Source organism: Synchiropus splendidus, chromosome 17 (assembly GCF_027744825.2).
Source record: "Synchiropus splendidus isolate RoL2022-P1 chromosome 17, RoL_Sspl_1.0, whole genome shotgun sequence".
Lineage (NCBI taxonomy): Eukaryota > Metazoa > Chordata > Actinopteri > Syngnathiformes > Callionymidae > Synchiropus > Synchiropus splendidus.
The window spans coordinates 20,193,912-20,220,206 of NC_071350.1; the positions used below are offsets into that span (position 1 = coordinate 20,193,912).

At 55.2% G+C, this 26,295-nt stretch overlaps 3 protein-coding genes across 7 annotated transcripts in view; all 3 read left to right on the top strand.

Moving 5' to 3' along the window:
- Positions 1-2,316: 2,316 nt before the first annotated feature.
- On the top strand, positions 2,317-10,460 carry paxbp1 (PAX3 and PAX7 binding protein 1). 2 transcript variants are annotated; one of them, XM_053847212.1, is made up of 18 exons: positions 2,317-2,738; positions 2,805-2,927; positions 3,211-3,414; positions 3,567-3,785; positions 3,849-3,949; positions 4,028-4,242; positions 4,589-4,778; positions 6,345-6,468; positions 6,887-6,989; positions 7,564-7,679; positions 7,739-7,938; positions 8,010-8,157; positions 8,235-8,356; positions 8,432-8,508; positions 9,605-9,671; positions 9,743-9,889; positions 9,949-10,103; positions 10,181-10,460. In XM_053847212.1, the coding sequence occupies exons 1-18, from the start codon at positions 2,441-2,443 to the stop codon at positions 10,299-10,301; spliced, it is 2,730 nt and encodes a 909-aa protein (XP_053703187.1). In that variant the 5' UTR covers positions 2,317-2,440; the 3' UTR covers positions 10,302-10,460. The 2 variants fall into 2 exon arrangements, with proteins under 2 accessions (XP_053703187.1, XP_053703188.1); XM_053847213.1 differs by lacking the exons at positions 9,605-9,671; positions 9,743-9,889; positions 9,949-10,103; positions 10,181-10,460 and adding an exon at positions 9,168-9,540.
- A 187-nt stretch (positions 10,461-10,647) lies between these two features.
- slc7a1a (solute carrier family 7 member 1a) lies at positions 10,648-22,159 on the top strand. Of its 3 annotated transcripts, none has more exons than XM_053847221.1 (13): positions 10,648-10,796; positions 16,307-16,696; positions 16,768-16,950; positions 17,693-17,851; positions 18,770-18,947; positions 19,072-19,205; positions 20,035-20,257; positions 20,637-20,773; positions 20,848-20,950; positions 21,020-21,225; positions 21,283-21,434; positions 21,498-21,606; positions 21,662-22,159. In XM_053847221.1, the coding sequence occupies exons 2-13, from the start codon at positions 16,510-16,512 to the stop codon at positions 21,844-21,846; spliced, it is 1,956 nt and encodes a 651-aa protein (XP_053703196.1). In that variant the 5' UTR covers positions 10,648-10,796; positions 16,307-16,509; the 3' UTR covers positions 21,847-22,159. The 3 variants fall into 3 exon arrangements, with proteins under 3 accessions (XP_053703196.1, XP_053703197.1, XP_053703198.1); XM_053847222.1 differs by having other exon boundaries at positions 16,409-16,696; XM_053847223.1 differs by lacking the exon at positions 10,648-10,796 and having other exon boundaries at positions 14,181-16,696.
- A 2,121-nt stretch (positions 22,160-24,280) lies between these two features.
- The window catches only part of mtus2a (microtubule associated tumor suppressor candidate 2a), a 34,287-nt gene continuing 32,272 nt past the window's right edge, over positions 24,281-26,295 (top strand). For both annotated transcript variants that reach the window (XM_053847200.1, XM_053847201.1), the window contains exon 1: positions 24,281-24,375. The gene's annotated coding sequence lies outside the window, so the exon portion shown is untranslated. The remainder of the gene's footprint in view (positions 24,376-26,295) is intronic.

The window sequence follows — 26,295 nt, forward strand, 5'->3', positions numbered from 1 at the left end:
GTGTTCCCCTCAAGTACGACCTAACTGTTGCAGTGCATTATGGGACCATGAAAAGTGTACCACTTTTCTACCCTGGACTCTGGGTCCAGTCGAGTCAGAGAAGCATCAAACGGAGGCACCACAGAACCCCCCGGAACTGCTGGAGGAAAGGCTGGAAGCCTGGTCTCCCTGTTGTCAGAGGCTGCTTCATGGCCACGTCTTGACTCGGCAAGTGCCGCTTTCCTCAACTAGAATGTCTTGAACCAGAAAATGACTTGAACTTGAACTGAGTTAAACAGCAGGCTGGAGTTTGACACCTCTGCCAGAGGGAGGAGCAGCGCTGAAGAACATGTCAATCTCTTTCCCAGTGTATCTCCACTGTGTCATTTGTGGGTGCATGTGTGGACCATGCTGAGCAGCAGTGTCTTCATCCATTGCTGTCGATGCACTCTGGTTTCCTCCCACCGCCCAGAGGTGGATTCCGGACCGTCTGTCGGAGTGACCTGTCCAGGGTGTCCATCCTGCTCTGTATCACTGCGTCTGACACCCAGCTGACGCTCACTCACCAGATTTACAGCTGATGCACAGCCCGTGTCATGACGGTGGAAATGTGATGAGTTTCATGCTGATGCTTTCCTCTGCTGTTGACACGTCCCACTGCCTGATTCATACCAAGAGCTGACTCCGTCCACCAGTCCAGGGGCTCTGAACCTCTTTGATCTTGAGGCCAGAACAAATGGGCCGTTCAAGTCATAGAACTGACTCAACAACCATATTGAATCTACTCACACGTAACCACAGCAAAACCTTGTGAAATGACATGAAACCATGTGAGCAGCAATATTTATTTGTCTTGGAAACGTTCAACCGGCAGCAGAAGCAGGTGCAGGTCATGTTCATCACATTTACTAAAGAAAAAACAGTGTGTACTGTAGGGGGCGCCACCACTGTCTTCATCGTTGTTTCTTTCCAAGAACTTCTCCATAGTTGGTGACTATCACAGATGTGCAGCTGTCAAGTCACTTCACTGACTCACTGCTGCCACCATACGTGGCTCATGGGTTCAGACTCAGCCTCTCACGGCCCACAGGGCTGGAACAGGACACTTCTCGCGGCCCTCTAGGGGGCGCTGGCGGACCTGAGGTGAAGACTCAGCGCTCCAGCCCGCTGTCCTCTCAACAGTGATCTCCTGTGGGATGACACGAATGTGCTGAGGAGGAGGAGGAGGAGTCGTCACAGCTAGAAGCTGGGAGATGCTCATGAACTGGAAGATATTTTTAGAAGATGTTTATCTCCAATTATAATTTGAATGGCACCAGGTCAGCTTGATGTTGGATTAATCTGCGTGTCTCACTGCCACTGCATCTGTGATGACACTTTCATCAGCGCAGTTATCATGGTGACCAGAGTTCACTTGGCTCTCTCCTCCCCTCTCCTCTCCTCTCCTCTCCTCCTCCTCCTCCTCTCCTCTCCTCTTCCTCTCCTCTCCTCTCTTCCTCTCCTCTCCTCCTCTCCTCTCCTCCTCCTCCTCCTCTCTCTCCCTCCATCTCTTCCTCTCTCCTCCTCGTCCTCCTCTCCTCCCTCCATCTCTTCCTCTCTCCTCCTCACCTCCCTCCCTCCATCTCTTCCTCTCTCCTCCTCCTTCTCTCCCTCTCTCCATCTCTTCTTCAGCACACTCTTTTGACCTGGCCATCCACTCAGTGTCATGTTCTTCAGTAGCTGCATTTCAGGACCCTCTGCAGTGGCTGTTCTGAACCTCTGCAGCTTTTCTTCTGACAAGGGCAGCTGAGATGTTGTCATGTTCACCTCTAAACCTTGGCCCAGCAGCTCTTCTCTCTGCTCCTGGACTCAGAGGGTCTGCAGTGTGACGTTCCTCGCCTGGACAGTAGGTGACTTTGTGGCTGTATCTCTGCAGCCTCAGCAACATCCTCTCAAGTCTCAAAGGCGTTGGGTGGAACCCCTTCTGAGAGGTGCCTTCCAGTGGCTTGTGGTCACTCTCAGCCTGAATTTATTTTCCGTACATGTACTGATGGAACTGCTCACATCCGTACACAATGGCAAGTAACTCCTTCTCAATTTGCCCAGGCCTGCGCTGAACTTCACTTCTCTAATATATCATAATTCTCAATGTCATATTCACATGTGCCGCGATAACAACTACATCTGCGCGTCCACTCGACTGAAACGAGCTCGGAATGATGTGGAGGAAGCGATTCAATGACCAGTCAGCTGTCACCACGATGGACCTGGGTGCTGCACTGCCGATGCTGACCGTGGGGTGGCGCTCACCTACAATGGTGCTTCTGTGTGTGCTCCATTAGTCGAAGAAGAAGAGCGTGCTCAGTCAGAGTGACAGAAAATGGCTGACAGTAAGCTGCGCTGTGTCGCTGTGATGTTGTGCTCGTAGTCCAACGTATCCACACGTTCTACGCGCGTCACCGTGCTGCACTAAGACGCAGACATGTTCAAAAAGGCGAAACGAGCCAACTTTCGTCGGCGAAATGACTCGGAGGAGGACGAGCCGGAGGAGGGAGTGCAGCCGATCCTGGCGCCCACATTGTTCGGGCCTATTGCGGCGCAGCTTCCCTTCCTGGAGACCTCCGGCAGCTGCTCCGGCCTCGCTGACTTCCACTCGAGCAACGGCTTCCTGGCGAGCTTCAACACGGTGAAGGCCACGAAGAAGGAGAAGAAAGCCAAAGAGGCAGCTCCGGTCCAGGCCCCGACTAAAGCTAGCTTGCTTAGTTTTGACGACGAAGAAGGTAATGAATGGTTGCGGACCACTGTCGATGTGTGTTGATGTACCTGAGGCGTTTGTTGTCATGCAGATGAGTCGGAGGTGTTTCGTGTCAAGAAGTCCACACACAGCAAGAAGATTGTCAAGCAGCTAAAGAGAGAGTACAAGGAGGATTTGGAGAAGACGTGTGTGGTGAAACAAGAGCCCAGATCAGGTGAGGAGCGGCTCACTTGCTGCAGTTCAGTTCTGGTGCCACGGAGACAAAGTCGTCTGATGGAAGCACTGTGCGGATGGTGCTTACGTCAACTGCTCCGCTGGATCACCTCTGATGCTGTCTGTTGCCCCGTTAAACCGCTGCAGGACCTTCAGAGGAAAAAAAAATCCTCGCCTTAAGATGCTGATTGTTCATGCTGTTTGTGAGAGTGATCGCAGACAACTCAACTCAACTCAAGCTGCCAAAAGTGTGTCTCTCGACTGGTGTCATTGTTCTCACGCAGAGGGCGCCCCAGTGGCCGCCATCAAGGAGGAGGTCACCAACACCGTTGCAAATGACCCAGTGGTGGAAGAAATGGAAGTGGATATCGCTGAGGAGCAGGAAGATGTCAAACCTCCCAGTGGTCATGCAGCAAACCAACTTTCCAGGAGCAAAAATACGGCAGCCACTTTCAACACATACTCCTCCCTCAACACACTGAGACCTGGTAACATGCTTTGATCTTGATATGCCTCACAGACTGTGTTATCCCGTTGCATCGAAAATGTCCCTAGATTTGCGGAATGTGGATATGAGTTTGCCACTTTTCCGTCACTACCATGACACAGTGCCAAGATGCAGGACTGTTGGTGATTCCAGGTGAAATCCCGGATGCTGCCTTCATCCATGCAGCCAGAAAGAGGCGGCAGCTGGCGCGCGAGCTGGGTGGTGACGCGCCGCTCGTGGAAACTGAAGAGCCCAAGAAAAGAATGGGTCAAGAAGACCAAGACTGCAGTGAAGACGAGGATGATGAGAAGCGAATCCGTTTCAGCGGAGTTAAGAACAAGAGCCAGCGGCAGAAGATCGCTGAGGAGATAGGTACGGCCGTGGAATGGTGCCTGTGCGTGGCAGTGAACTGACCGTCCTCACCTCTCTGTGAAGGAATTGAAGGAAGTGATGATGAAGCGCTGGATGCCGGTCAGGATGAAGAAGTGAGCCGTTGGGAGCAGGAGCAGATTCGGAAAGGGATCAGTATCCCCCAGGTACATTTCACAGCTCAGGGTGAAGCGGTCTTTTCAATGCCTTGCATCCTCAGATGTGAACGCCGTCTTGACTTCCAGGTCCAAAGCAGCCAGGTGGACGAAAGCGCGGCCTACTATCAGAGCACCTACGAGACTCATCCATACGGCTCCTCCTACAGCATGCCCTTCACCTACGCTTCTCTAGCTGCCAAGGCGCCCGGACAGGCCGGCAATGGATCTGTTCCGTTTGCTGCCGCTGTTGGTGAATTAGCCCCGGTCTCCATTGATCTGGTAAAGAAACGCCTGCAGGATAGGTAGGTGAACTGTCTGTGACCTCTGCCATCTAACTGAGAGCGCCCTCTACCAGCGTATCTAACGGGCTCCGAAGACATGACGCAGACTCATGATAGATGGGAGGGAGGGTTTTCTGAGGGAGTGTTGAGTGTGTCAGTCAGAATGGCACAGGTCATTCCCCAGCTCCTCGCTTGTGCTATGCAGGAAACAAGGTGTTTTCCTCCAGCTGGTAACCCGTCGTGCGAGACTTTTAGAATCGTGTCTTTGCCTCCTCGCCGACAGCTGTCTGTCACTTTGTGTAGCTCACTGAGTGGCTCGATGTCAGTTTATATTTACGATCTCTTCCTTATGCCGTGTTCTCTGTAGGCTGGGCCAAATGTGTGCAGGCCACGAAATGAATATCAAGCACTTGAAACAGATCCAAGAAGACCTGGCTGCTTCTGAGAGCGCCATCCAGCAGCTGGAGGGCTCGTCCAATGACAATGCAGATCAATATAAATTCTTGCAAGAGATGCGAGGGTATGTTGGAGACTTGCTTGAGTGTTTCAGTGAAAAGGTAAGGGAGAATTTACCTGCAGTCTGATTAGTCTCTTTGTTGTCTGTTGTCTGTTGTGTGTGTGATCCCCGAATATTGTTGGATGCAAAACTGAGTGGCATATTGCAGAAGGGAAGTGAACATTCCCGGTGGGCCGCACCAGAACCCCAGTCTGAAAAAAACGTTGCCTTTTCTCCAGTTAAATGAAATGTTGGTGTTTGATTCATGACAAAAATGCTGTTAAATTGTGACATTTGGTGAGTGAGCTGCTATGACTTTATTCCCGTGCTTGAATCCACAGTACCACAATGTAAATAGTAGAAAACAAATGAAATTCTGGAAAAATAAGAGTAAAGTATATTTTAGAACAAGTCATGTCTAAAGTATTTAAACAGGCACCGTAGCCCCCGGACTGCACATCAGCCGCAGCCACTACATTTCACAGTAAAATAGATGTGACTGGCACATGGTCTGTGAGCTGTGGTGCCGTCTGTAGAAAGGTGCACCGGCGTAAAAACCACCTCTCAGAACGAGCTTTGAAAACAGCGTCCAGCATCAATACTGACTCATGAAACACATGCAATGTTCTGAACTTCATGAACTCCTCCCATCTTTGCTGCACATTAAAGCCCTCAAAATGCGCTGTTTTCAGCCACGTGCCCAAAGTCACGACACCACTGCCGGGGTTCCAGAGCTGCAGGAGATCCACTCTGTTGCATTTTCAGCGCTTTAAGGCTAAATAAAAAGCCTCGCATTTCATTGATTCCATTGCCTCTGATTTCAGCCTGTAAAAATCCATATATTGGCTGCGCTGTTGTATAAGCATCAGGGCTCAGACCACCAGAAAGAAAGTAGCGGCTTATAGTGTGGAAATTAGAGTATGTGCATGAGCTGCATTTCAATTCAACAGGCTTCAGAGTGTAGCAGCATACAGTCCGGAGAGTAGGGCATTACAAATGAGGCAACATGGCAGTATGTTAGATTTGAATGCAAATACAAGATGGTGCTCCTGTTTTCTGCATGGTTCAACATGGATGAACAACACCGAGTAAAGACATTTTAAGGCACAATTGATGCTGCTAGGAAAACATTCACCTTGGTGTAAGTGTTTCTGATGTTCCAGAAACACTGATGATAAAAACGTGTGCAGCGGTTTTCAGCACGGTACTGTGTAAGAATATGGTCATGTAGGCGTGTGTGTGTGTGTGTGTGTAGCACAGCATCACAGTAGCTGCCATCAAGCAGGGAGCCGATTCTGCACCCGTGTCTTCATCATGTTTAAACTTTGCTCTGGGTCATGTGTGAACAAAGGGCACGTCAGCAGGCGGTGTTGTCTGCGGTGGCTGACCGCTGAATGCATGTGACATGCTTTTAATCCTGCCAGGATCCAGAAGGGCTGATGGAGCGCCGCGCCGCCCCAGAACTGATCATGATTCTCTCTTCAACAGCACTTTTCTTTCCTGCTTTAGAGAAACCAGCGTTTCACTGTCATGGTCTGTTTTCCTCCTCTCAGCGAGACGCTGCTGTAATTTCGGAACCCCGCCTTGTGTTTGGGTCAGAGGTCACAAAAGGCGTCGTATCTTTCAGGTGCCTGCTATCCTGGAGCTGGAGGCTGCCGTGCACCAGTTACTAAGGCAACGGGCCGCTCGACTCGTCCAGAGACGGCAGGATGATATTAAAGATGAATCGTCGGAGTTTGCAAGCCTTTCAAGTCAGTCCATCTTGAAGGTTTTTATGATTTATTTGAACGGCCTCGTTGGTTCAGTGTGCGACCGCTGTGTGCGCTTGTGTGAGTGTGTGCTGTTGCATGAAGTTAGATGAGGTTTCATCATGTGAGTGAGTGAGTGGAGGAGCAGCAGCAGCATGTGGCAGTGCTGGAACTGCAGCAGCTGCTTGAGCCGGTCGGGTGTCTCGGTCAGCACGGTCGCGTGTGTCTCAGCTCAAAACGAGCGCCACGAGCGGCTCCTGCTCAGTAGAGTGGAAGGTGAGAGGGTGAGCCGTGATGACGGCCACCTGATCAATGTTGGTGTCAAAACAAGCGACTGATAGACACGACGTTTAAAGCTGTTAGGCGATGTGTGCCTTTCCTCCGCTCCGCTCCACACCAACGCTCCTCCTCTCTCTTGCAGGTAAGGCTGTCATGGCTCCGAGCTTAGACTCCTTTGGTCGCGATCGGACGGCCTACCAGGAGAACTGCCGCCAGAGGAGGATCGCAGAGAGAGAGGCGCGACGGTAAGGTTTCTTCCCAACACTGGGGTTTCTGGACCGTCTGTCACGCTTCTCTCCAGCGTTTCACTGGCCCTGCGACATTTCACGAGTTCTTAAATGTGATATTTATCTTCACTTTTCACCTCTCAGAGCTGGTATCTTACTGCCATCTGTGCCTTGGAGTCCTCGTTTCTCAGTCGGCTCGCTTCTGTTACGCTCCAAAATCCGAATCCAGATGACTTGCAGAAGGACCTTCATGTTGTTACCATTTCATGCAACAGATTTTGTTTGAGAAATTTCCTCAGAAAATGCAACCCGCAGTTTGCCTTGTATGTTGACATGTACTCCAGAAAAAGTGGTAGGAATTAAGTGGACACGTTTTTTTTCCACTTTCATACTGAAAGGTGTAGCAAAGCACTGTAGGAACCACCGTCTTTTTCCTTCAGTCTTACTTGAGACGGGCAAGTCACAATTCCAGAGTCGAGCATCTGACACAGGAACATGAGCGATGTGTCAGAGAATGGGATTTGAGTCTGTACAAATGTGCAGATTGAAGGCAACAGGTGTTGTAGACGGAGGGCTGCTCTTCTCTCGACAGGACGCGGCGCCGCCAGGCCCGAGAGCAGAACGGCAAGCGGGCCGAGCACAAGGAGGGACTGTCCTCTGATGACGAGGAGACCTCCACGGACGTCACCAGTTTCAACATGGAGAGAGGTGAGTGGGTTGCGCCCGCCGGCCTGGGGCGGCCTGACCAAGGTGTCTCTGGCCTCCAGAGCGCCTCCTGAAGGAATGTAAGAAAGTGTTTGAGGACGTGCTGGAGGACTTTCACTCGCTGGACTGTATCAAGGCCCGGTTTGAAGAGTGGAGGAGACACTACTCCGAGTGCTACAGAGACGCTTACATCGGCCTGTGTCTCCCCAAACTGCTGAACCCTCTGGTGCGCCTTCAGCTGATCACATGGAACCCTCTGGAGGTGAGCTCCTCCTTTGGCTCGCGTGTCAGAGTCAGGCTTTTGTTCAACCCTGCCTTTTGGTTTCCTCTCAGACTCCGTGTGAACACTTTGAGTACATGCTTTGGTTCGAGTCCCTCTTGTTCTACGGCTTTGAGGAGAACCGTGCGCTGCAGTGCGGCGACACGGATAACGGCCTCCTCCCCGCCATTGTGGAGACGGTGATACTGCCCAAGCTGACAGGTGGCGCCACCTCTGCCGCGTCTTCTCTGGGGACTGTGGATGTTGTCTCTTCATTGTCCTGCTGTGGTGTGTGGCAGTGTTGGCGGAGCAGGCCTGGGACCCGCTGTCCAGCAGTCAGACTTCCAGACTGGTGGCCTTCATTCACAAACTGGTCAAAGGTTACCCCACCGTGGTCCACGGAGACAACCAGTACACCCAGGTGCGCCTTCCTCCGGCAGCTGCGGCCGCTTAGGAAAGCCCTCGTCCACTCAGCTCGTCCCTCTTGCTTCTGCAGGAGCTTCTGAAGATGATCGTGCTGCGGGTGCGGCGGACATTAGACCAAGACGTTTTCCTGCCCCTGTTTCCTAAGAAGTAAGTCGCACTCGCTCGGCCGTCCAGCTTCACATGACGCAGAGCGTTGTGTGACACATGACTGTGTGTGTTGTGGTGTTGAGTGAGCCTGAAAATCCGATGCTAAAGGGTGGGCGCCCGATACGGCCGTCACCTGCGACCCACTGGTGTCGACGCTCGCAGAGAGCGGAGCGGTCCATGTAGCACGGACTGATCCAAGGCAAGAAGCTCCGCTGTCCGGAATTTTGCTGCTGGATATTTCTGCACTGAGCTCGTATCAGCAGTGCACAATTGCTTATGTGCGCAGCGTCGAGGCACAGAGTAGTGATGGGTAAATGAGGCATCAGAAGGCATTTTGACACGACGACACTGTGTTGATACTGTGTCACTGAACACTGACACCTGCTGGACATTGAGAGTCCCCGCAGCCACCCGACTGTGACTGACTGAGCTGACACTGACTTGATGACCTGCTGTCTACAATAACATCACTCAAGTCTCTGCCTTCAAATGGTGTTCTTCCACATCTTTAAGTCATGTATCGTCATGTGAAAACGATGTGAATGAGGAAACTTGTGGAGTGTTTTGAAATTAATTTTTAAAATAGAATGGGACACGACAAGTCGAAAGTCTGAGACAAACTGGGTGAAGACTGAAATAAATCCATTATTCTCCGACAGGAGATGGAGATGGTCCCACGCGACAGACGACTAGTGCTGCCCCTAGATCCACACAGACATTCACGAGGAACCAGCAGCTGCTTCCTGTTGACAGATGCGCTTCGTTGTTAACACAGTTCGCCGCCTTTTTGCCGAGTCGACACAGTGACGTGCGAGCTCGGCGTGCACGCCGGCGCATCGCTGTTGCAGAACCCATCACTAGTACAGAGCCCTGGAAGTGACGTGCGTGTGTTTATTTTTTGATCCCAAGACAACTGTTATCTGGAGACATTAGGAGCTCGTGATAATAACACACGCGTGTCACTTGCAGGGCCCCGTAGTTTAGTAGGAGACTGGGGATGCCCTGAAGCAGTCAAGGCCACACACTTGAAGAGCCACCGAAACAAACTGCAGCCGCCTCTTTGTGGCCTCACGGCTTCTCTCCGCTTTATTTCCAGCACCTTGGAGAACAGGAACAGTGGCCCCTATCTCTTCTACCAGAGGCAGTTCTGGACCTGCGTGAAGGTTTGCGCGGACGGTCCTGTGTGCCCAGGATCGGCCCGGCTCTGCTCACCCGTCTCCTCTGGCCTGTCCAGCTTCTAGGCAACATCCTGCAGTGGGACGGGATCCTGTCTCCGCCCTGCCTGAAGGACCTGGCGCTGGACAGCACCCTCAACAGACACATCCTCTCTGCGCTGCAGACCAGCGACACGTCGGAGGACAACGCTGACAAGTGCAAGAAGGTGGGAGGTGAGCACTGGTGGAGTCTGGCTGGTGGCTGGAAGCTGCCTCTTCTTCCCAGGTGGTGGAGAGTTTGCCGGCGCACTGGCTGTCTGCGCACAAGGGGCCCAAGACCCTGCCTCAGTTGGAGCCCTTCTGCCGCTACATGGCCCACCTGGCCAACACCTTCCACCGCGGCTCTGTGGGCGCGTCTGACGTGGAGCGCCGCGCGGCCAGGTGAGAAGCGACCGCCTGATCCTCGAGCCATCTGCCGCCGTCTGACGGAGGCGCCGGTGCTGTTTTGTGGTGCGCAGGGAGCACATTAAGGAGCTGGTGCAGATGCTGGCCCACATGAAGGCCCTGGACCACATCATGGTGGTGGCACAGGAGCAAGGCATCAAGGACATCAAGACTCTGCTGGACGCAAAGTCGTAGACAGGAGGAGTGTGAATATTGTACATGTTGTACAGAGGTGTTCTGCGTGTCCTGTTGACCCCCTCGCGCGCCTCCACCGGACATGTTGCCCGAGGTGTGCGTACCCCACACCCCACCCCCTCCGTTTTACTTGCTTGTGAATAAAATGAAATGCAATTATGAAGTGGCCTTTGCTGGATCTCTGGCGCCCAAGTCACGAGCGCCTGCAGCTCAGAGGAACGACTGCGCTTCCGCGGGATCCTTCCGAAGTCAGGCCCGCGCGCGCGCGCACGTAACCCGCCGGACTGGCTCGGCGCCTGGAGGGGCGCTTGGTCGCCGTCAGAGCGCGGGGGTGGGCGGTGCTGCGCTCTCCAACGCCTTCGCTTCTTCGGACCGAGCCACCGGGAACCTACAGCGTCCCGAGCCCCGGCAGATGTGAGGCCTTCCCCCGCTGGACTCCGAGAGCGCTCCGAGCCCGCGGACTCCTCCTGGCCTCAGCCAAGCTGCACGCGCTGAGTGAGTACGCTCGCGGAGCGCCAGCCACGTGTTGACGCCGACTCTTGCTAGCTGCTAACCCCCCCCCCCGAGCGCGTGCGCTTGGATCGGGGCAACCCTGTGAGATTTGGGGGTTCGGCCCGTCAGCGGTGGACGCGGCCGTGGTCGATCAGCGCGAGTTGCCCGCAGCCGCCGCGTGTGTCGCGAGCTATTTTAAAGCTGGCTGCCGAGTCATGGCCAGAGCCCTGGAAAGAAGCGCGGTGGGGTCTCGCTCGCCGTTTGGACCCGGAGCTCCGAGTCACTCTGCGACCTTCTGTGGCCGCTGTGACTCCGAGTGTTGTGTCCAGAGAGATTCATCCATGCTGTCCCAGTTACACGGGGCCAGAGGCGGCGTCACCTGCTCCCATGACCCACTGACCTCCCTCAGAAGTCACCCATGGAAGTCCCAGTGTTTGGCTGGCACACTTGCTTCCCTTCTGTCTGAGGAGTCGCCAGGTGTTCCCCTGGCAGAGTGCAGCCTGCTCCTCTCCGTCCTGGCTTCTGAAGTGGCCTGCCTGTTGCTCAGCGGACGGACCCACTGCATCAGTCACCGCTGATGAGAGAAAGCAAACACAGCAGTGAACAGAGTTTGTCATTGCTCCAACTGTGTGGAAGTGTGTTTCGTCTCACTTGAGTCTTTGAGGCAGCCATTGCAGAGTGCTTCTAAACTCCTGATGTTTCTGTCCTCTGACTGGAGAGCACACGCCTCGTCGGCCCGTCAACCCGTCGGTGCGGCCGATCCAGAGGTCTGGGCCCAGCGGTTGGTGTTGTTTGGGCTGGGAGCCGCCTGGGCTTCGTGCAGTAGACGTTGGACGTGTCTTTGCTCTGTTGGGGGTTGAACACACAAGGGTTCCACTTCTGTGCCGTTATATTTGTGTCAAGAAACTGAGTGCGTAGTCTGAGGTTTTGAGTGGTATGAAGATCTTTCGCAAACACCTGAGTGAGAGAACGTCCCAGAACCACACGTGAGTTGTGATGACTTGTAGTGTGTTGTGGAAAGACCTGGGCTGTGTCCCATCTCTCCCCCGGACCCTGGGCTCAGTGTGACGCGTCCCACTCCCCCTCACTGGCCGTTCACCACTTGATCACATGACCCCTTCAAACCCAGGGAGCTCCGGAGCTGACTTGAAACCAGGTGGAAAGATGAAGTGTGGAGAGATGTCCAGGAGACCACAGGACTTGATTTCACAACAGTGTTGGACAGGACAACAGGGACGTGTTAGTAGCCAGGACCACTCTTCCCTCTGTTGACTCTCTCTGGTGTCACACGTCAGCCAGCCAAATGCTCCACCGTGTCCCACAACATGAACAATACAACAGGGATGTTCCACAGTAGGTTTGGATTTCTGCTGAACAAACAACAGTGGGCTAGCATCCAGGCTAACGTCAGCATCCTCACACCTTTCACACATCTGTCACCGCAACATAGGCTCCGCCCATTTCTCCTCCGCTGGTTCACCAAACCAAGTGAGATGATCAGCACCGATGCAAGAGGTTGCAGAAACACTGGAGCTGGCATTTCCAAAACACCACAGCCATGATCGCTCCTCAACTAATGTCACAAGGGCTAGCGTTAGCAACAAACGTAACGAGACACTGGTGGGTAGATGTCGTACTTTGAACGCCGCAGTTGAGGATCCATCAAGTCTTTCCACAACGCACCAAGTCATAACAAGTCACATGTGGTTCTGGGACGTTTGGCGGCAGCTGCTGCTGCTCGATGTTTCGGTGCACCAGTTATGTGGCGCGTTGCCGTTGGAGGCCAAACAGCCTATCAAGAACCAGCTTTTTCTGTGATTGGTTGAGGAAGAGCGGGTGTAAAGAGAAAACCCCAGCGGCCACACAGAGGTTGAGCGCTGGCAGACCAACAGTTTATGGATCGAAAGAGAGGTTTCTGCTGGCTGGTGGGAACGTTACCCTCAAACTCTCACTCGGGTGTTTGCAAGCCATCTTCATTCCAAACCTCAAAGTACGCGCTCAGGCTTGTGACACAAGTCTAACGCCATGCACTTCACCTTCATCCACTTGTCGACTGTGTCTGCCAACGGCAGCAGGTTCGACTCGCTCTGCAACTGAAGCTTCACTGGAATATTCCATCGGCGTCGCTTCATATCTGGATGTAAACACGTGCGTGCGTGCGTGTCAGTGAGGCGGCTGCAGGTGACCCGAGCCACTCACCGCTACCATGACCACCAAGTCAGAAGAGATGTCTGTCCTGAGCGCCGCCTCATGCTGGGCCGCCGGCGTTCGGAACATCATTCATCAAAATAATGGCCTTCTGGCCTCCAACATAGTATTGGAGGGTGGAGATCTTCAGGCATGTGATGTGTGGATGACAGCGAGATGAGGAGGTGCTGCTGACAAATGCGCTGATCCCTTCAGACCAGCTCCAGTTGCAGCGCTCTCTCACACGCGGGTGAGCACAGTTCCGGCGTCGTAGCCTCTGTGAGGTCGTCCCATCGGCTGTGTGGACCGATCTCAGCTTATGAGGACATTTGGCTTTGGTTGTTGCTCATTCTGGCCGGTCCACATCGCGTTTTGAGGGTCACCAAGTCCCAATACCTGGGTGAGTGTAACTGGGTGTCAGTCTGGTTCAGAGTCCTGCTGCAGGTGGGCCGTGTGTTTTGGATGGTTGGGTTTAGGCTGAGAGGCTGGGGAAAGGACCCGGTGCAGTTGCGTTGTTTCATGTGGTGTCAGGACCGCTCAGGTCCCGTGGTGGTGTTGGGCTTGTCACTCTCCGGCGCCAGCTCGTGGCAGTCCCAGCTTCGGCCAAACGCTGGAAACCAAAGACTCGGACCGTCTCAGAGGCAGGAGACCAAGTGGAGCCATGTTTGAAACCGAAGGGTTTGGTAGCACGGGATCTGAGTTGCAGCCGGTCATAAACGCCTCATCGTTCCTGTTGAGCTGCTCATTGGGTCAGCCGGGGCTTGACCCCAACCCTCACCAGGGTGAGGCACAACTAAGTGTGCGGTCTATTTTACACTATCATACGTCTACGTAGGGAGCGTCGGCCATTTTTGTAGTCCTCAACCGTCTTGACGTGGGTGAAGACAAGCGATGCAGAGTTCACTGTGCTGAGACTGCATGAAAGAAACACCCGAGCGTCGCTGTGGGGGGCCTCAGAAGCCTCCTGGCTGCTTTCTCAGTACCACAGTTGGGTCCGTCAGACGTGCTGCCACTGTGGAACTGGCTGGGCCGCCTTTACGTAAGACGCCACTTCCACCCACAGCCACTTCAGCCAGAACGTGCTCTGTGCTCTGTGTGTGTGTGTGGGGGGGGGAGCACCATATGTCCCACTTTGGTTCAGAGTCAGGTTTTGGTGAGGTTCAGGGGGAGAGGCTGGGGAACGGGTGATGGTCAGGAGAGGGCCCCACAAGGACAGAGAGAGACAAACTCTCTGCGTGCGTGCGTGCGTGCGTGCGTGCGTGCGTGCGTGCGCGCGGCTGGGAATAGCTGGGGCCATGTGATTCCTTCAGGTTCTATTTCCACATGCTGTCCAAGCGCCACGCGACCTGCTGTGCTCCTGCTAACGCTTGGGACCCTTTTAAAATGTGACACCGTCCCAAATGTTGTCGTTGAAAAGCCTGACAACATCGGTGCGTCTGCATTGGACCGACACTAACAGGTACAGATGATGTTTGTTTACCGTACTTGTCCCGGTCGGATAACTGCGGCGTGCTGTGGGAACTGACCACAGAGGGTCGGGGGAGGGGCGTGGGACCCCCGTCTGATGTCACTGGAGCCTTGTGGGGCACATTAGAAGCAGTGTACAGCGTGATAGCAGAGAGGATGGTCTGTTCAAAGGAGAGTCAGACTGACGTGCTAATGCTATCATTGCTGTCCACATGGGCCTTGCAGACTCAACTGGTCTTAACCCCCCGACTGCTGCAAACAGTCGTTCAGTGGGGTGAATGAAAGTGCAGGAGGAGAGCGCCGGCCCGCCGAGCCTCGTGCGTCGTGCTTGGCACGCCCTCCTCTTTCTCAAAGGTCAGCGGCTTTGATGGCCAGGGGGTCATGTGACCGCTTCCTCTCACCCCAGCCTCCTACTGGTGGGACATGGGACCTGACCTGCGCCTCCAAACCTCCGGCCCTCTTCCTTATTTCCCATGTAGCAGTAACAGTGGTGGGGGCCGGTCTGAGCCTGATCTATTCTCTGCATGCAGAATGTCTGGAACCTGCAAAACAAGAAAAAATGGACGCCCTCCTGGGTCCAGACGCCCTAAATGTCTGACCGTTAGGGTCTGTAGAAAGCCTGCTCGTAGTCTCGTCACGCTGGTCGCCATGAAAAGGGTGTTTCTGCCCGCCAGTTTTGCCGAATATGGTCAAGATTCGCAGATCCTCCACCCTTTTGCAGCCGTAGCTTGGCTGCCATGTTTGTTTTCCAGCCTAATCTGGCTGTTGTCCACATCTGGCGCGTCGCCACGCTCGCGGCATGGAAGCGCTGTGACCGGAGGGATGTCTGAACTCGTAGCTTTGTGACCGCAGGAGGGTTTTGGAGTGACTTTTGGCACGAAGCGCGCTCGGCCCCCTGCCCTGAGCCGTGCTGCGAGCTGCGCTGGGGAGCGCTGCTCACCGCGCCGCGGCTCACAGCCATGCCGAATGGGAGCAGAAGAGCTGAACTGGGTTTCACATAAGTTTGATTGATTTAATCTAGAGACAAGTCTTCATGTAGATATTTTGGGTTTTTTTTTTTTAATTCCTCAGGGTGAGCTGAGTCAAACAGCCGCTCAGGAGACTCCTGCTTCTCCCAGTGTTAAAGCTACTGAGTTCATCTCTGTTCCCGAGTCTTTTTTCACTCAGATGTTTGTCTTTATAAACGGGTCTAATAGATGTTTACAGCTTGTTTTTTACACAGCTACTTTTGACAAAGTGGTCGTTGACACGGCGTGTCGGGAGGTGCTGGGGGCGGAGTTTTGTTTGAGGCCCTGTTTCAAAACCCTAGCGAGACGCCTGGTCTGTGCAGCTGCGCGTCGGCCCTCTGTGGTCAGAGGTGGGAGCGCGGCAGGTTTCCAGGAAGCCGCCTCTGCTTGCCAGAGCTGCTGGAGCTTCTGGGCCACCTCAGCTGCAGAGGCGCTTGTGTTGCGTAACAGCTGTCGGCCGTCCGTCCCGTGATTGATGAACTTTCTCGGCGCTCCATTCTCTCTCTGCCTGAGGGCTGCTCCCACCGTGTTGTGGAGCACTTACGTAACTTCAAACCAGTTTGTCCCACACCGTGCGCTGAGTGACAGTGGCTTGTTTTACAGTCTGGCGCTGATGGTGCTGGAATGCGAAGACAAACGGCATGTCCCAGTAAATGAGCTGCTTCAGTGCAGCAGATGGTGAGAGCCGATAAGTGCTTTTCCATCCTCACGGTTCCACGCGTGAAGATAAGTGACCCTGCCTCGGAACCAGCGCTTCACTGAAGGTCTTTTCAGATGCAGAGACAGACGGCTCACACATGGCTCTCAAGAGGACTGCATCATCTGAACTAAGCTGTCGTCCTGTTGTTTCAGCGAGGACAGTTGGCTTGTGTGCTGCGAGGTCTTCTCTGGATGCAGCACCAGGTGCTTCAGGAACTCATCCGTGGTTTGACCAGCATGTGCTGTGTTGTCCAGCTCCAGTCTTCCCCGGCCTCCGTCTCTGTGAGCGGCTCCAACTCAACTGAAGCTGCTTGGCTCCGTCAGGAGTGCAGGGGATCCAGTGAGCGCCCGTCGTCATGGCGCTGCAGACCTTGGTGCATTTTGGGAAGCAGCTGCTGAGAGTGAAGGTGGTCAACTGCAACGCCGAAGACTCGCGCCTGTCACGATGCCTCAACACCTTTGACCTGGTGGCCCTGGGGGTGGGCAGCACGCTCGGGGCCGGCGTCTACGTGCTGGCCGGCGCCGTGGCCCGAGAGAACTCCGGTGAGTCTGAGGCGGTCTGCGTGCGCCGGGCTTCGGGTGTCCGGTCCTGATGGCCCACCTTCTCCCTGCAGGGCCCGCCATTGTGCTGTCCTTCTTGATCGCCGCGCTGGCCTCTGTGCTAGCGGGGCTGTGCTACGCCGAGTTCGGCGCTCGTGTTCCCAAGACCGGATCTGCTTATCTCTACTCCTACGTGACTGTTGGAGAGCTGTGGGCCTTCATCACGGGATGGAACCTCATCCTGTCCTACATCATCGGTGAGACTTCCGTCAGGAACACAGGCAGACCACACCTCCACCTCCATGTAGCCAGGTATGAGAGGTGAGAGGACACTCAAAGATCCAAACTGGAAATGTTGCTCATCTATGTTTGCTCTACTTTCTTGTCATCGGTCCAATGACAAATCTCAAGATGCAGCCAGTGGTCAGTGGGACCATCGTCCAGAGAGTTTCTCATTGATATCTGTGCCAGAATGATCCCAATAGAGACCTGGGGAGACGCTCTAGAATCCAAGCTCATGCTCCTCTGGAAATGGCAAACATGGACTCTACACCTCTTTAACCCCTTGAAAATAGGTCAAAATAGATTTTAAAAAAGAGATTTGTATTGGACCGATGACAAGAAAGTAGAGCAAACATAGATGAGCAACATTTCCAGTTTGGATCTTTGAGTGTGGCAGCAGTGCGAACACCTCTCATACCTGGCTACATGGAGGTGGAGGTGTGGTCTGGTGCTCTATTGTCTGAGTGTGGACTTTGGTGAAGGAGAGCTGCGCACAACACGATAGAGAATGGTAATAACACGATTAATAACAGGCTCTTAAAAGCATGAGGAGACCCGAGCTGCTGCCTCCCACCTGCTGAACTCGGGTGAAAGTAGTGACTGTATTTGAACCTAATGCTGAAAGCCTCTTTCTAACGCTGGTGCTGGAGCTTTCCGACAGGTGAAACATGGCTCCACTGTGTGCTGCTCCAAGCCCTGTGTGTGCTCTCGCTGCAGGCACCTCCAGTGTGGCGCGGGCGTGGAGCGCCACCTTCGACGAGCTGGTGGGGAAGCGCATTGAGCTCTTCTGCAGGGAGTACATGTCCATGAAGGCTCCCGGGGTGTTGGCGGAGTATCCCGACATGTTTGCTGTCCTCATCATCGTCACCCTCACAGGTACTGAGCCATGGCCTTCTCCCACCTGACCGCGCGTTTCCCCCTCCACCATCAGTCGAGAACTTCACACTCTTATTCTTCTAACTGCCTCGAACCCTTCCCAGAAGATGTGGCTTTTTTCTCCCTGAAAGGTGGAGCTCAGAGAATGCTCTGATTGTCAGACCTGTTTGTCCTGTCGTCACTTCAAAGGTACTTGAGGACGGTTTCACACTGCGTCTTCTGTCTCCAGACACAGCTCTTTCAGAAGTCTGAGCTGTGAACACAGGTGAGTCAGGGTTTGGCCGCAGACCTGATCCCCGGCTGGAGACCTGCACCTTGTCTCAGGATACTCTCAGTGGGGGGTGAGCTTCTGGCCTCAGGTGACTCGGTGCTAGATGCTGGAAACTAGGTGTCCAGCGCGACTCCACACCAACATGATGGATGCTGGGCAGTGAAGGGTCTGATGGCTGTCTGGGAGCAACTTCTCAGACTCCCACAACACTGAGGTGAGCAGCTTCAGCTGCAGGAGACTGGTGCTGGGCAACAGGAGGTTCATCTCTAGCACTGTGGTCAAGGTGTCGTGAGAGCAGCGTGGACCAATCCAGACGCTCCGTATTACGCTGCGTGTTTCCACTGCTTCCCTGTAAAACAAACAAATGAGAATAAGGAGGTCAAGGCCATGGTGGTGAACAGGTTGTCGCTCGGCCGATGACGACTTCCTTGAGACCTGCTTCATCGTGGGTCACAAACCAGCTATTGTGCACAGAGTGCCCCCCCCCTGAGGAGGAAAGCAGGCCTGAGGCACAGTGGTGGAGGCTGCACAGCAGGGGGCGCATCGGAGTCAGGCCACCCGAGACAGAAGCCGCAGTGTGAAAAGGCCCTGAGTCTCCACTCACTGGAAGCCTGTTGATGGAACAGCCGTCTCTCTGGTGTCTGCAGGCCTGCTGGCGTTCGGCGTGAAGGAGTCGGCCATGGTCAACAAGGTGTTCACCTGCATCAACGTCCTGGTGCTGCTGTTCATGGTCATCTCTGGCCTGGTGAAAGGAACCTTGAAGAACTGGCAGATCGACCCGGAGGAGGTGCTCCGTGCCAACCACACCAGCAACTCCAGCCTCAAGTAAGCGCACGCAGGCGGCGCAGGGCTGCAGTGAAGCGGGAACCGTCTGTCTGAAGCCAGGTCCCACTGGACGGACGACGGAGACACTCATGTGTTTGGCCCTCATGTCTTGTGCTCCTTGCAGCCTGACTCAGCTGGTGCCGGACAGAGAGAGCTTGGGCCAGGGGGGCTTCATGCCGTTTGGCTTCTCTGGCGTCCTCTCTGGCGCCGCCACCTGTTTCTACGCCTTCGTGGGCTTCGACTGCATCGCCACCACAGGTCAGTGCTGGCGGCTTCCGCTCCTCACACCACCGCGGTGTGTTTGGGGGAGGGGTGTAACTGGACCTGAGCTCGGCTGTCCAAACACTTGGGAGTGTTACATAAGCGGGGCAGGGAGGCTGAATGTGCTTGGCCCACTTTCACTCTCTGGACCGGTTCCAGGCCGCGAGGTAAAGGAGCATTTCTTTTTTTTCGTTCCTCTTGAAGCCCTGGGGCCTCCGCCTCCGCTCCGCGGCTGGTGATTGGCTGGCCCCCCAGCCTGGTGCGTCTGTCTGTGTGCGTGGGACGGGGTCGGGCTGCCCTGACCAGGGTGAGGTGCAGTGGCTGCTTTGCGTCCAGAACAAGCCGCCAGTGTTCAGGCGAGACGCTGAGTTGCGTAAGCTTCTGCCCCTCAACACTTGGAAAAAGAGTTCCTTGTTCCAGCTGTTGCAGATTCACTCATCCCGACCCTCCGTGTTTGGCCGCAGTCCTGGCCGCGGAGTGGATGTTCCACAGCACCGTGCTCTTCTGGAGTGTTTTAGCTTCACCTGTAACTGCCCCACGGTGACGGCTTTGAATGTAGCGTCACTTCCGGACTATAGAGCGCAGCGGAATATTAGCGACACCCACTCAACTGAAGAAGGAGAACAGATCTGGTTCATAGAGAAGTGGTGCTGTCTGCACTGTGGACAGGTCAGTGGTGCAGCGGACACGCGGACGAAAACGGCACATTTTCAGACCTTTAAGGGTCAATAAAAAGCCTCCGATTTCAGCCTGTAAAAATCTGGGGTCCGCTTCAGCGCGAGCTTGTCTGTGATCCGAGCACTTTCTATCACTTCCCTGTGTGAAGGTGAGGAAGTGAAGAACCCGCAGAGGGCCATCCCCATCGGCATCGTGGCCTCGCTGCTCATCTGCTTCGTGGCGTACTTCGGCGTGTCGGCCGCCCTCACCATGATGATGCCGTACTACCTGCTGGACAGCAACAGCCCGCTGCCCGTGGCCTTCAACTACGTGGGCTGGGGAGGAGCCAAGTACGCTGTGGCCGTGGGCTCCCTGTGCGCTCTGTCCACCAGGTGAGCTGACTGGCACGCGCGCAGCAGGTCACGCCGAGTCAGCCTCACTGAGATGAGACCTGTTTGTGCTTCAACTCAGCTGTCTGGGATTTTTGGGAAGTGGCTGCTCTGCAAGCTCTGACCTGGTTTAGCCCTCTCACCTAGACCCCGTCGAAGCGCCGCGCTCACCCCGGCGTGGGGCTGGTGAGACACTAACACGCATGTTCCTCAACTGCACCGACAGGTTTCACACTCTGCTTCTGGTCCGAGTGCTTCTGCTCGTCCTGCACTAACTCCACTCATGTGACACCATAGAGTTCCTCCTCCAGCATGGAAACCCGCTCACCTCCTCCAGTCTTTCTCTCACGGCCGTTTGTTTGTTTTGTGGCTCCGACTCCAGCCTGTTGGGCTCCATGTTCCCGCTGCCTCGGATCATCTTCGCCATGGCTCGAGACGGGCTGCTCTTTTCCTTCCTGGCCCGGGTGAGCGAGAGGAAGGCGCCCATCACCTCCACCGTGTGCGCCGGAGTGATGTCAGGTGAGACCCTGCTCTCGCTCCAGTCCCTGCTGAGGCTCCCAAACAGAACCAGAACCTCCCCTGTCTCTCTGAAGCCGTCATGGCCTTCCTGTTTGAGCTGAAGGACCTGGTGGACCTGATGTCCATCGGGACCCTGCTGGCCTACACCCTGGTGGCAGCGTGTGTGCTGGTGCTGAGGTGAGTCTGCCCGGCTGCATCTCCGAGTCAGAGTCAGGCCTGTGACGGCTTCTCTTCCTTTGCCTCCAGGTACCAGCCTGAACAGGGCAGCGCGGCGGACGGGATGAGCAGCGGTCAGGAGGACGCCGACCTGATGGACGGCATCAGCGTGCCCAGCATGGGGATCCTGCCTGGGATCGAGGAGCGCTGGAGCTTCAACGCCGTCTTCTGCCCTGACAACCCCGAGCCCTCGGTGCTGTCGGGCTCCACGGTCAACGTGTGTGCGTCGGTCCTGGGTACGGTCGCGGCCTGCAGGGGCGAGCCGGCGGAGCCTGACGTCTCCTCTCCTGCAGGGCTCCTGATCCTGGCGTTCAGTGTTCTGGCGGTCCAGGGGGGCGCGGCCCACTGGAGCCTCATTTGCCTGGGTGTCATCTTCCTGCTCTGCCTCTTCCTGGTCTTCATCATCTGGAGACAGCCGGAGAGCAGAACCAAGCTCTCCTTCAAGGTGAGCCTCCCGAGAGCTTCAACAGCAGCGTGTCGGAGCGTGCGCTGACCTCTGGGCTTTCAGGTCCCGCTGCTCCCCTTCATCCCCGTGCTCAGCATGTTCATCAACGTTTACCTGATGATGCAGCTGGACCGAGGGACCTGGATACGCTTCTCCGTCTGGATGGCCATAGGTAGGACAGAGGGACCCGTCTGTGGGACGCCACTAACCGCCTCCTGGTCCTCCAGGCTTTGTCATCTACTTCTGCTACGGCATCCACCACAGCGTGGAGGCCACTCTGGCTCGCTCCTCTCCAGCCACTGAGATGAGCAACTTCCAAAGCGACAGAGATTCCGAGGACCGGACGCCCGAGAAGGAGTCCTTTCTCCACCATGGCCTGGAGGCCAGAGAGGACGACGATGGGGACTTGTAGACGGGACCCGGGCGCTCTGATGGGCGCGGTGTTGGGCGGTGGACCTGGGAGTATGTTTACGTGTCCTTCTGCCTCCCTTTGTTTTGGCTCTCCGTGCTGCGGCTGAGTTGGTGATGAAGAGTTTGCTGTCAACCACCAGCTCCTGGCCAAACCTCCCCTGCCATCCTAAATACACGAGATGTTTCCACAGCATGTGAAGAGGCCGGATTAACTGGCCTCATCTGTTTATCATTGGGGTTAGTGTCACAGTTTAAAGAGGTTCAACAGGCAGGGGCCGTGTGAGTGTGAATATATACATTAGCTCTAACTTTAACTCTGTGTCAAGGCTGCGTCCCATTTCTCACCTTAAACACTGGGCTTTGACTCTGACCCCCTCACCTGTCAGTGTGGTGTGTCCCACTCCTCCTCACTGGCCGTTCACCACTTGAAGTGATCACAGTGGAGGGAGCTTCACAGTGGAGGGAGCTTCACAGTGGAGGGAGCTTCACAGTGGAGGGAGCTTCACAGTGGAGGGAGCTTCACAGTGGAGGGAGCTTCACAGTGGAGGGAGCTTCACAGTGGAGGGAGCTTCATAGAGGAGGGAGCTTCATAGAGGAGGGAGCTTCACAGTGGAGGGAGCTTCACAGTGGAGGGAGCTTCACAGTGGAGGGGGCTTCACAGTGGAGGGAGCTTCACAGTGGAGGGAGCTTCATAGTGGAGCTTCACAGTGGAGGGAGCTTCACAGTGGAGCTTCACAGTGGAGGGAGCTTCACAGTGGAGCTTCATAGTGGAGGGAGCTTCACAGTGGAGGGAGCTTCACAGTGGAGGGAGCTTCACAGTGGAGCTTCACAGTGGAGGGAGCTCCACAGTGGAGGGAGCTTCACAGTGGAGCTTCATAGAGGAGGGAGCTTCACAGTGGAGGGAGCTTCACAGTGGAGGGAGCTTCACAGTGGAGGGAGCTTCACAGTGGAGCTTCATAGAGGAGGGAGCTTCACAGTGGAGGGAGCTTCACAGTGGAGGGAGCTTCACAGTGGAGCTTCATAGTGGAGGGAGCTTCACAGTGGAGGGAGCTTCATAGAGGAGGGAGCTTCACAGTGGAGGGAGCTTCACAGTGGAGGGAGCTTCACACTGGAGGGAGCTTCACAGTGGAGGGAGCTCACAACCCAGTGCTGGTGTCAGGGGGAGGAGTGGGAGGCAGCTGAGTCACATCAGAAACACCAGCCTCCTCTGCCTACTGGCTAATTCCGCTCCAGGTTCCTGTGCAGACTCGGCCCTCTGTGTCTCTGAGGTGGGAGTTCAGCATCAATGTGGCAGTCATGTTCTTTGCTCCGGATCCCAGGTGCTGACTTCCTCTCCTGCTCAGCAGCGTGGCTGACGTCATGTGCGTCCTCGTGGGAGGATCCAGTCTGTCGAGTCACTCAGGGAGGTTCGCCAGACTATGGCGTCCAAAACAAACCCAGCGTCGCCCCCTAGTGTGTCTAGCCGCGTCAGCGTGGTGTGAAGACAACGGTCCCGTCTCTCTCTCTCGGAGCGCGGGTGACCCAGGTTCTCCAGGCCTCCACCTGACCCAGAATAGACCCGGGTGATGCTCTCCTCACTCACCGTGTTTCCATCCTTCACCTCTCATTTCAAAGGATGAAATTGCATGCCCCCACATCGTCACCAGCCCAGAAGGCCAAACTCTCATTTGAAAAGTGTCTTGCTGCAGCTCTTGTCTCCATTTGATCGCGGGTCATCCAGAGGTTACTGTAGTTGACCTGTGCCACGCTGGCGCCTCTCCACGAGGACGTCACAGTGCTGGCTGCTGTGAAGCCAGAGGACTTTTGAAGCCAAAACGTGTCCTGGGTGATCGCAACTGTGTCTCTAAGAGACTGTGTGTTTCAGGCAGTAAGTTATTTGTGAACCGCAGAGTGTCCAGTGTTGATGGATTGTTGTTGTTGCCTCTGACGGAGGGCATGTGAGGCTCTGTTCTTCTCTCACACGCCTGTCCTCCAACACGTGACCCCCACAGGTGCAGCTTCAGGGTTGAGCTCAGCCAACAGTGAGGCGGGTTTCACGCCATCGTTCCGCCCCTGTAGTTTTACTTGTCGAGTGTCACTTTTTATAAATGTCCTTTTGTCCGTCAGTGTGGAAGGTTTTCCTCGTTGTGCAGAGAAATAAACGTGTTCTTGATCTGGGCGTCCAGCGCAGCTTCTTCTTCCAGCCAGGTGCCCAGTCTTTTCTCTGTCCAAAGATGAACCTAGTGTTCACAGCTGACTCTGCATGGGCCGCATGCAGAAGCCTCCTCTGGAATGGTGCGCCCCCTCTCACCTCGGAGCCGGTCCGTTTTTCCTCTCAACCGCGCTGTACCAGCAGGTGGCGCCATCGTGTCGTGGCCGCGACGGCAGCAGGTGCCGTCTGCAGCATCAGCACCACTCCTCCTCCTCCTCCTCCTCCTGCTGCTGCAGCTGTCTGTGCTTCATCCTCACAGAGCGGAGAGACACACGGCGTGGAAGGACGCGCGGGTTTCTCCCACCAGCTCTCCCGTCTGGCAGAAGCGCGCACCCGCAGGTGAGTCGTCTTTTGTTCGGAGCAGGGGCTTTGGGTCTGGATCCTGAGGTCGAGGGTGGAGGCAGAAGAGGGGATGAGGGACGGAGCGGGTCCCTGCGGCAGCTTCATGGCTAGAGCCGCCTCTCCAGGGAGTCAGATCCTGGAGCTGCGACCCCCTGCAGGGCCGGGTAGAGAGCCGCGCTTCTGAGGGAACCGGGCTTGAGACGCGGACACCGTGGTTTGGTTCGGCTGTTCACCAATACACCCAGGTTGGTGGAGCCAAAGTTTGTATCCGCAGGGCTGTTTTCGGTGTGGAAGATCGAGTCACATGGGAGCTTTTGAAACCTTTACCTGGGCGACTTGTTGCTGTGTTTGGCTGCTTCTTATTCAGCAGCATCAATACTCATAATAAGAGACTTATTGAGAGAATGCGCGCTCATTGGCCGCCAGCTTCGTCACACTCTGACAGCACGTGACCAGCCCCGGGAGTCTCGCGCCGACGGCGTGGGAGTTGGCAGCGCTGTCAGCAGGCAGCTGCTAACGCCTGTAGCCCGGGGCGCTGGGTGGTGGCCCGTGTGGATGGCATGGAGGCTGGAGATGCTCCTGTTTACGGCTGTTTGGGGGCGTTGCCAGTCAAACGGGCTTGTTAGCGTAGCGCGACGGGTAATGTCGAGCTAAGCAGCTGTAGTTATTGTTGACCAGCCCGACTCAAACAATGATCCCCATTGTTAAAAGCATTAAACGTTGATATGGAGTGGGACAGGCAGAGGTCGACACTGGAAAGTCACCGGAGCACTGACACAACTGACGCGATGATGACGTGATGACAACTGATTCACGGCTGCTTGCTTTGATTAAAGAGGTTAGTTGTGTTTTTATGTTGGTGGAAATCATTTGTTGTGTAAGAACCTCCCACAAACATGGATCAGTCAGAAGGACGTCGTGAATCGAACGGAGCTCGGTTTGTAAACAAGCTCTGTGAACTCTGAGGCAGGAACCGGACTCAGACCCCAGGTTGAGGAGCAGGTTCTGGGTCACACGTGGTCCCTGTGAGATGCGGCGGTGATCCCATGGTTCTGCATTACGGCTGGCTCTGCTCCACACGTGGAGCCATGCTAGTGTTGTCGGATCTGTGCGGCAGCAGAACACCAGCCCAGGCTGTGGTGAACCACAGCTGGATCTGCTGGATAGGCTGCTGACGGCTGCTGTCCTCGAGGCTGAGGGGGCTTTGTTTCCCGCCAGCTCTACATCCACATGCGTGCACTGGGAAGGCCACTTTTTCCTTTCACACGTGGACGTTGACTGCAGCCGTGTGCTGCTGCTGCAGACGTGATTGATCCATCTCGTCCGACCTCGCCACTGTTGGCTCGCCAGTCGATGAAGCAGATCTCTGCCAGGAAAACTGTCAAGCCCACTGAGGTTCTGTTGGGTCTGGGAGTGCGTGTCACCTTGACAAATGCCACGCTGCACAAGAGCAAAGGGTCAAGGACAAAGCACGGGTGAGAAGTGGTGGTGCGGAGTGAGGGAGGAGCCTGTGAAGACGTTCATTCAGATCAGACGCGGGACACTCGCTTCTCACGTCCTTTGTCTGAAAGGTGGCAGTAGCTCCTCCCACGGCAGGACGTGAGGGGGCAGCCGGAGAGTCTCGCGCACACTCACGCGCGCTCCCCTGCTGAGGCTGCATGTTTGGGTCTGACGCCAGACAATAAAGGAGGAGGTCAGAATGTCTCGCATGGCTGCTGTGGTGTCATCTTTGTGCTGCTCACGCTCCCATATTTCCTGGGACGGCCTTATTTTGCCTGCACCTTCCTCCCCCTCGTCGTCATCACCAGTCAAATCTGCTCTATCCTCAAGTGGTCTTCACCCTGCACAAGCCTTTTACAACCAGACGAGACTCAAGTTCTGCGTCCTCGCCAACCTTGTTGGGAAAGTTCCTCTCCG

What these genes read in the sequence shown, in the direction of transcription:
- paxbp1 (XM_053847212.1), top strand. Translation starts at nt 2,441, where the DNA reads ATGTTCAAAAAGGCGAAACGAGCCAACTTTCGTCGGCGAAATGACTCG. An exon ending in GAAGATCGCTGAGGAGATAG is followed by an intron (nt 3,786 to 3,848) that starts GTACGGCCGTGG and finishes CTCTCTGTGAAG; the next exon opens with GAATTGAAGGAAGTGATGAT. An exon ending in GATACTGCCCAAGCTGACAG is followed by an intron (nt 8,158 to 8,234) that starts GTGGCGCCACCT and finishes GGTGTGTGGCAG; the next exon opens with TGTTGGCGGAGCAGGCCTGG.
- slc7a1a (XM_053847221.1), top strand. Translation starts at nt 16,510, where the DNA reads ATGGCGCTGCAGACCTTGGTGCATTTTGGGAAGCAGCTGCTGAGAGTG. An exon ending in GAACCAAGCTCTCCTTCAAG is followed by an intron (nt 21,435 to 21,497) that starts GTGAGCCTCCCG and finishes CTGGGCTTTCAG; the next exon opens with GTCCCGCTGCTCCCCTTCAT. An exon ending in CTCCGTCTGGATGGCCATAG is followed by an intron (nt 21,607 to 21,661) that starts GTAGGACAGAGG and finishes CTGGTCCTCCAG; the next exon opens with GCTTTGTCATCTACTTCTGC.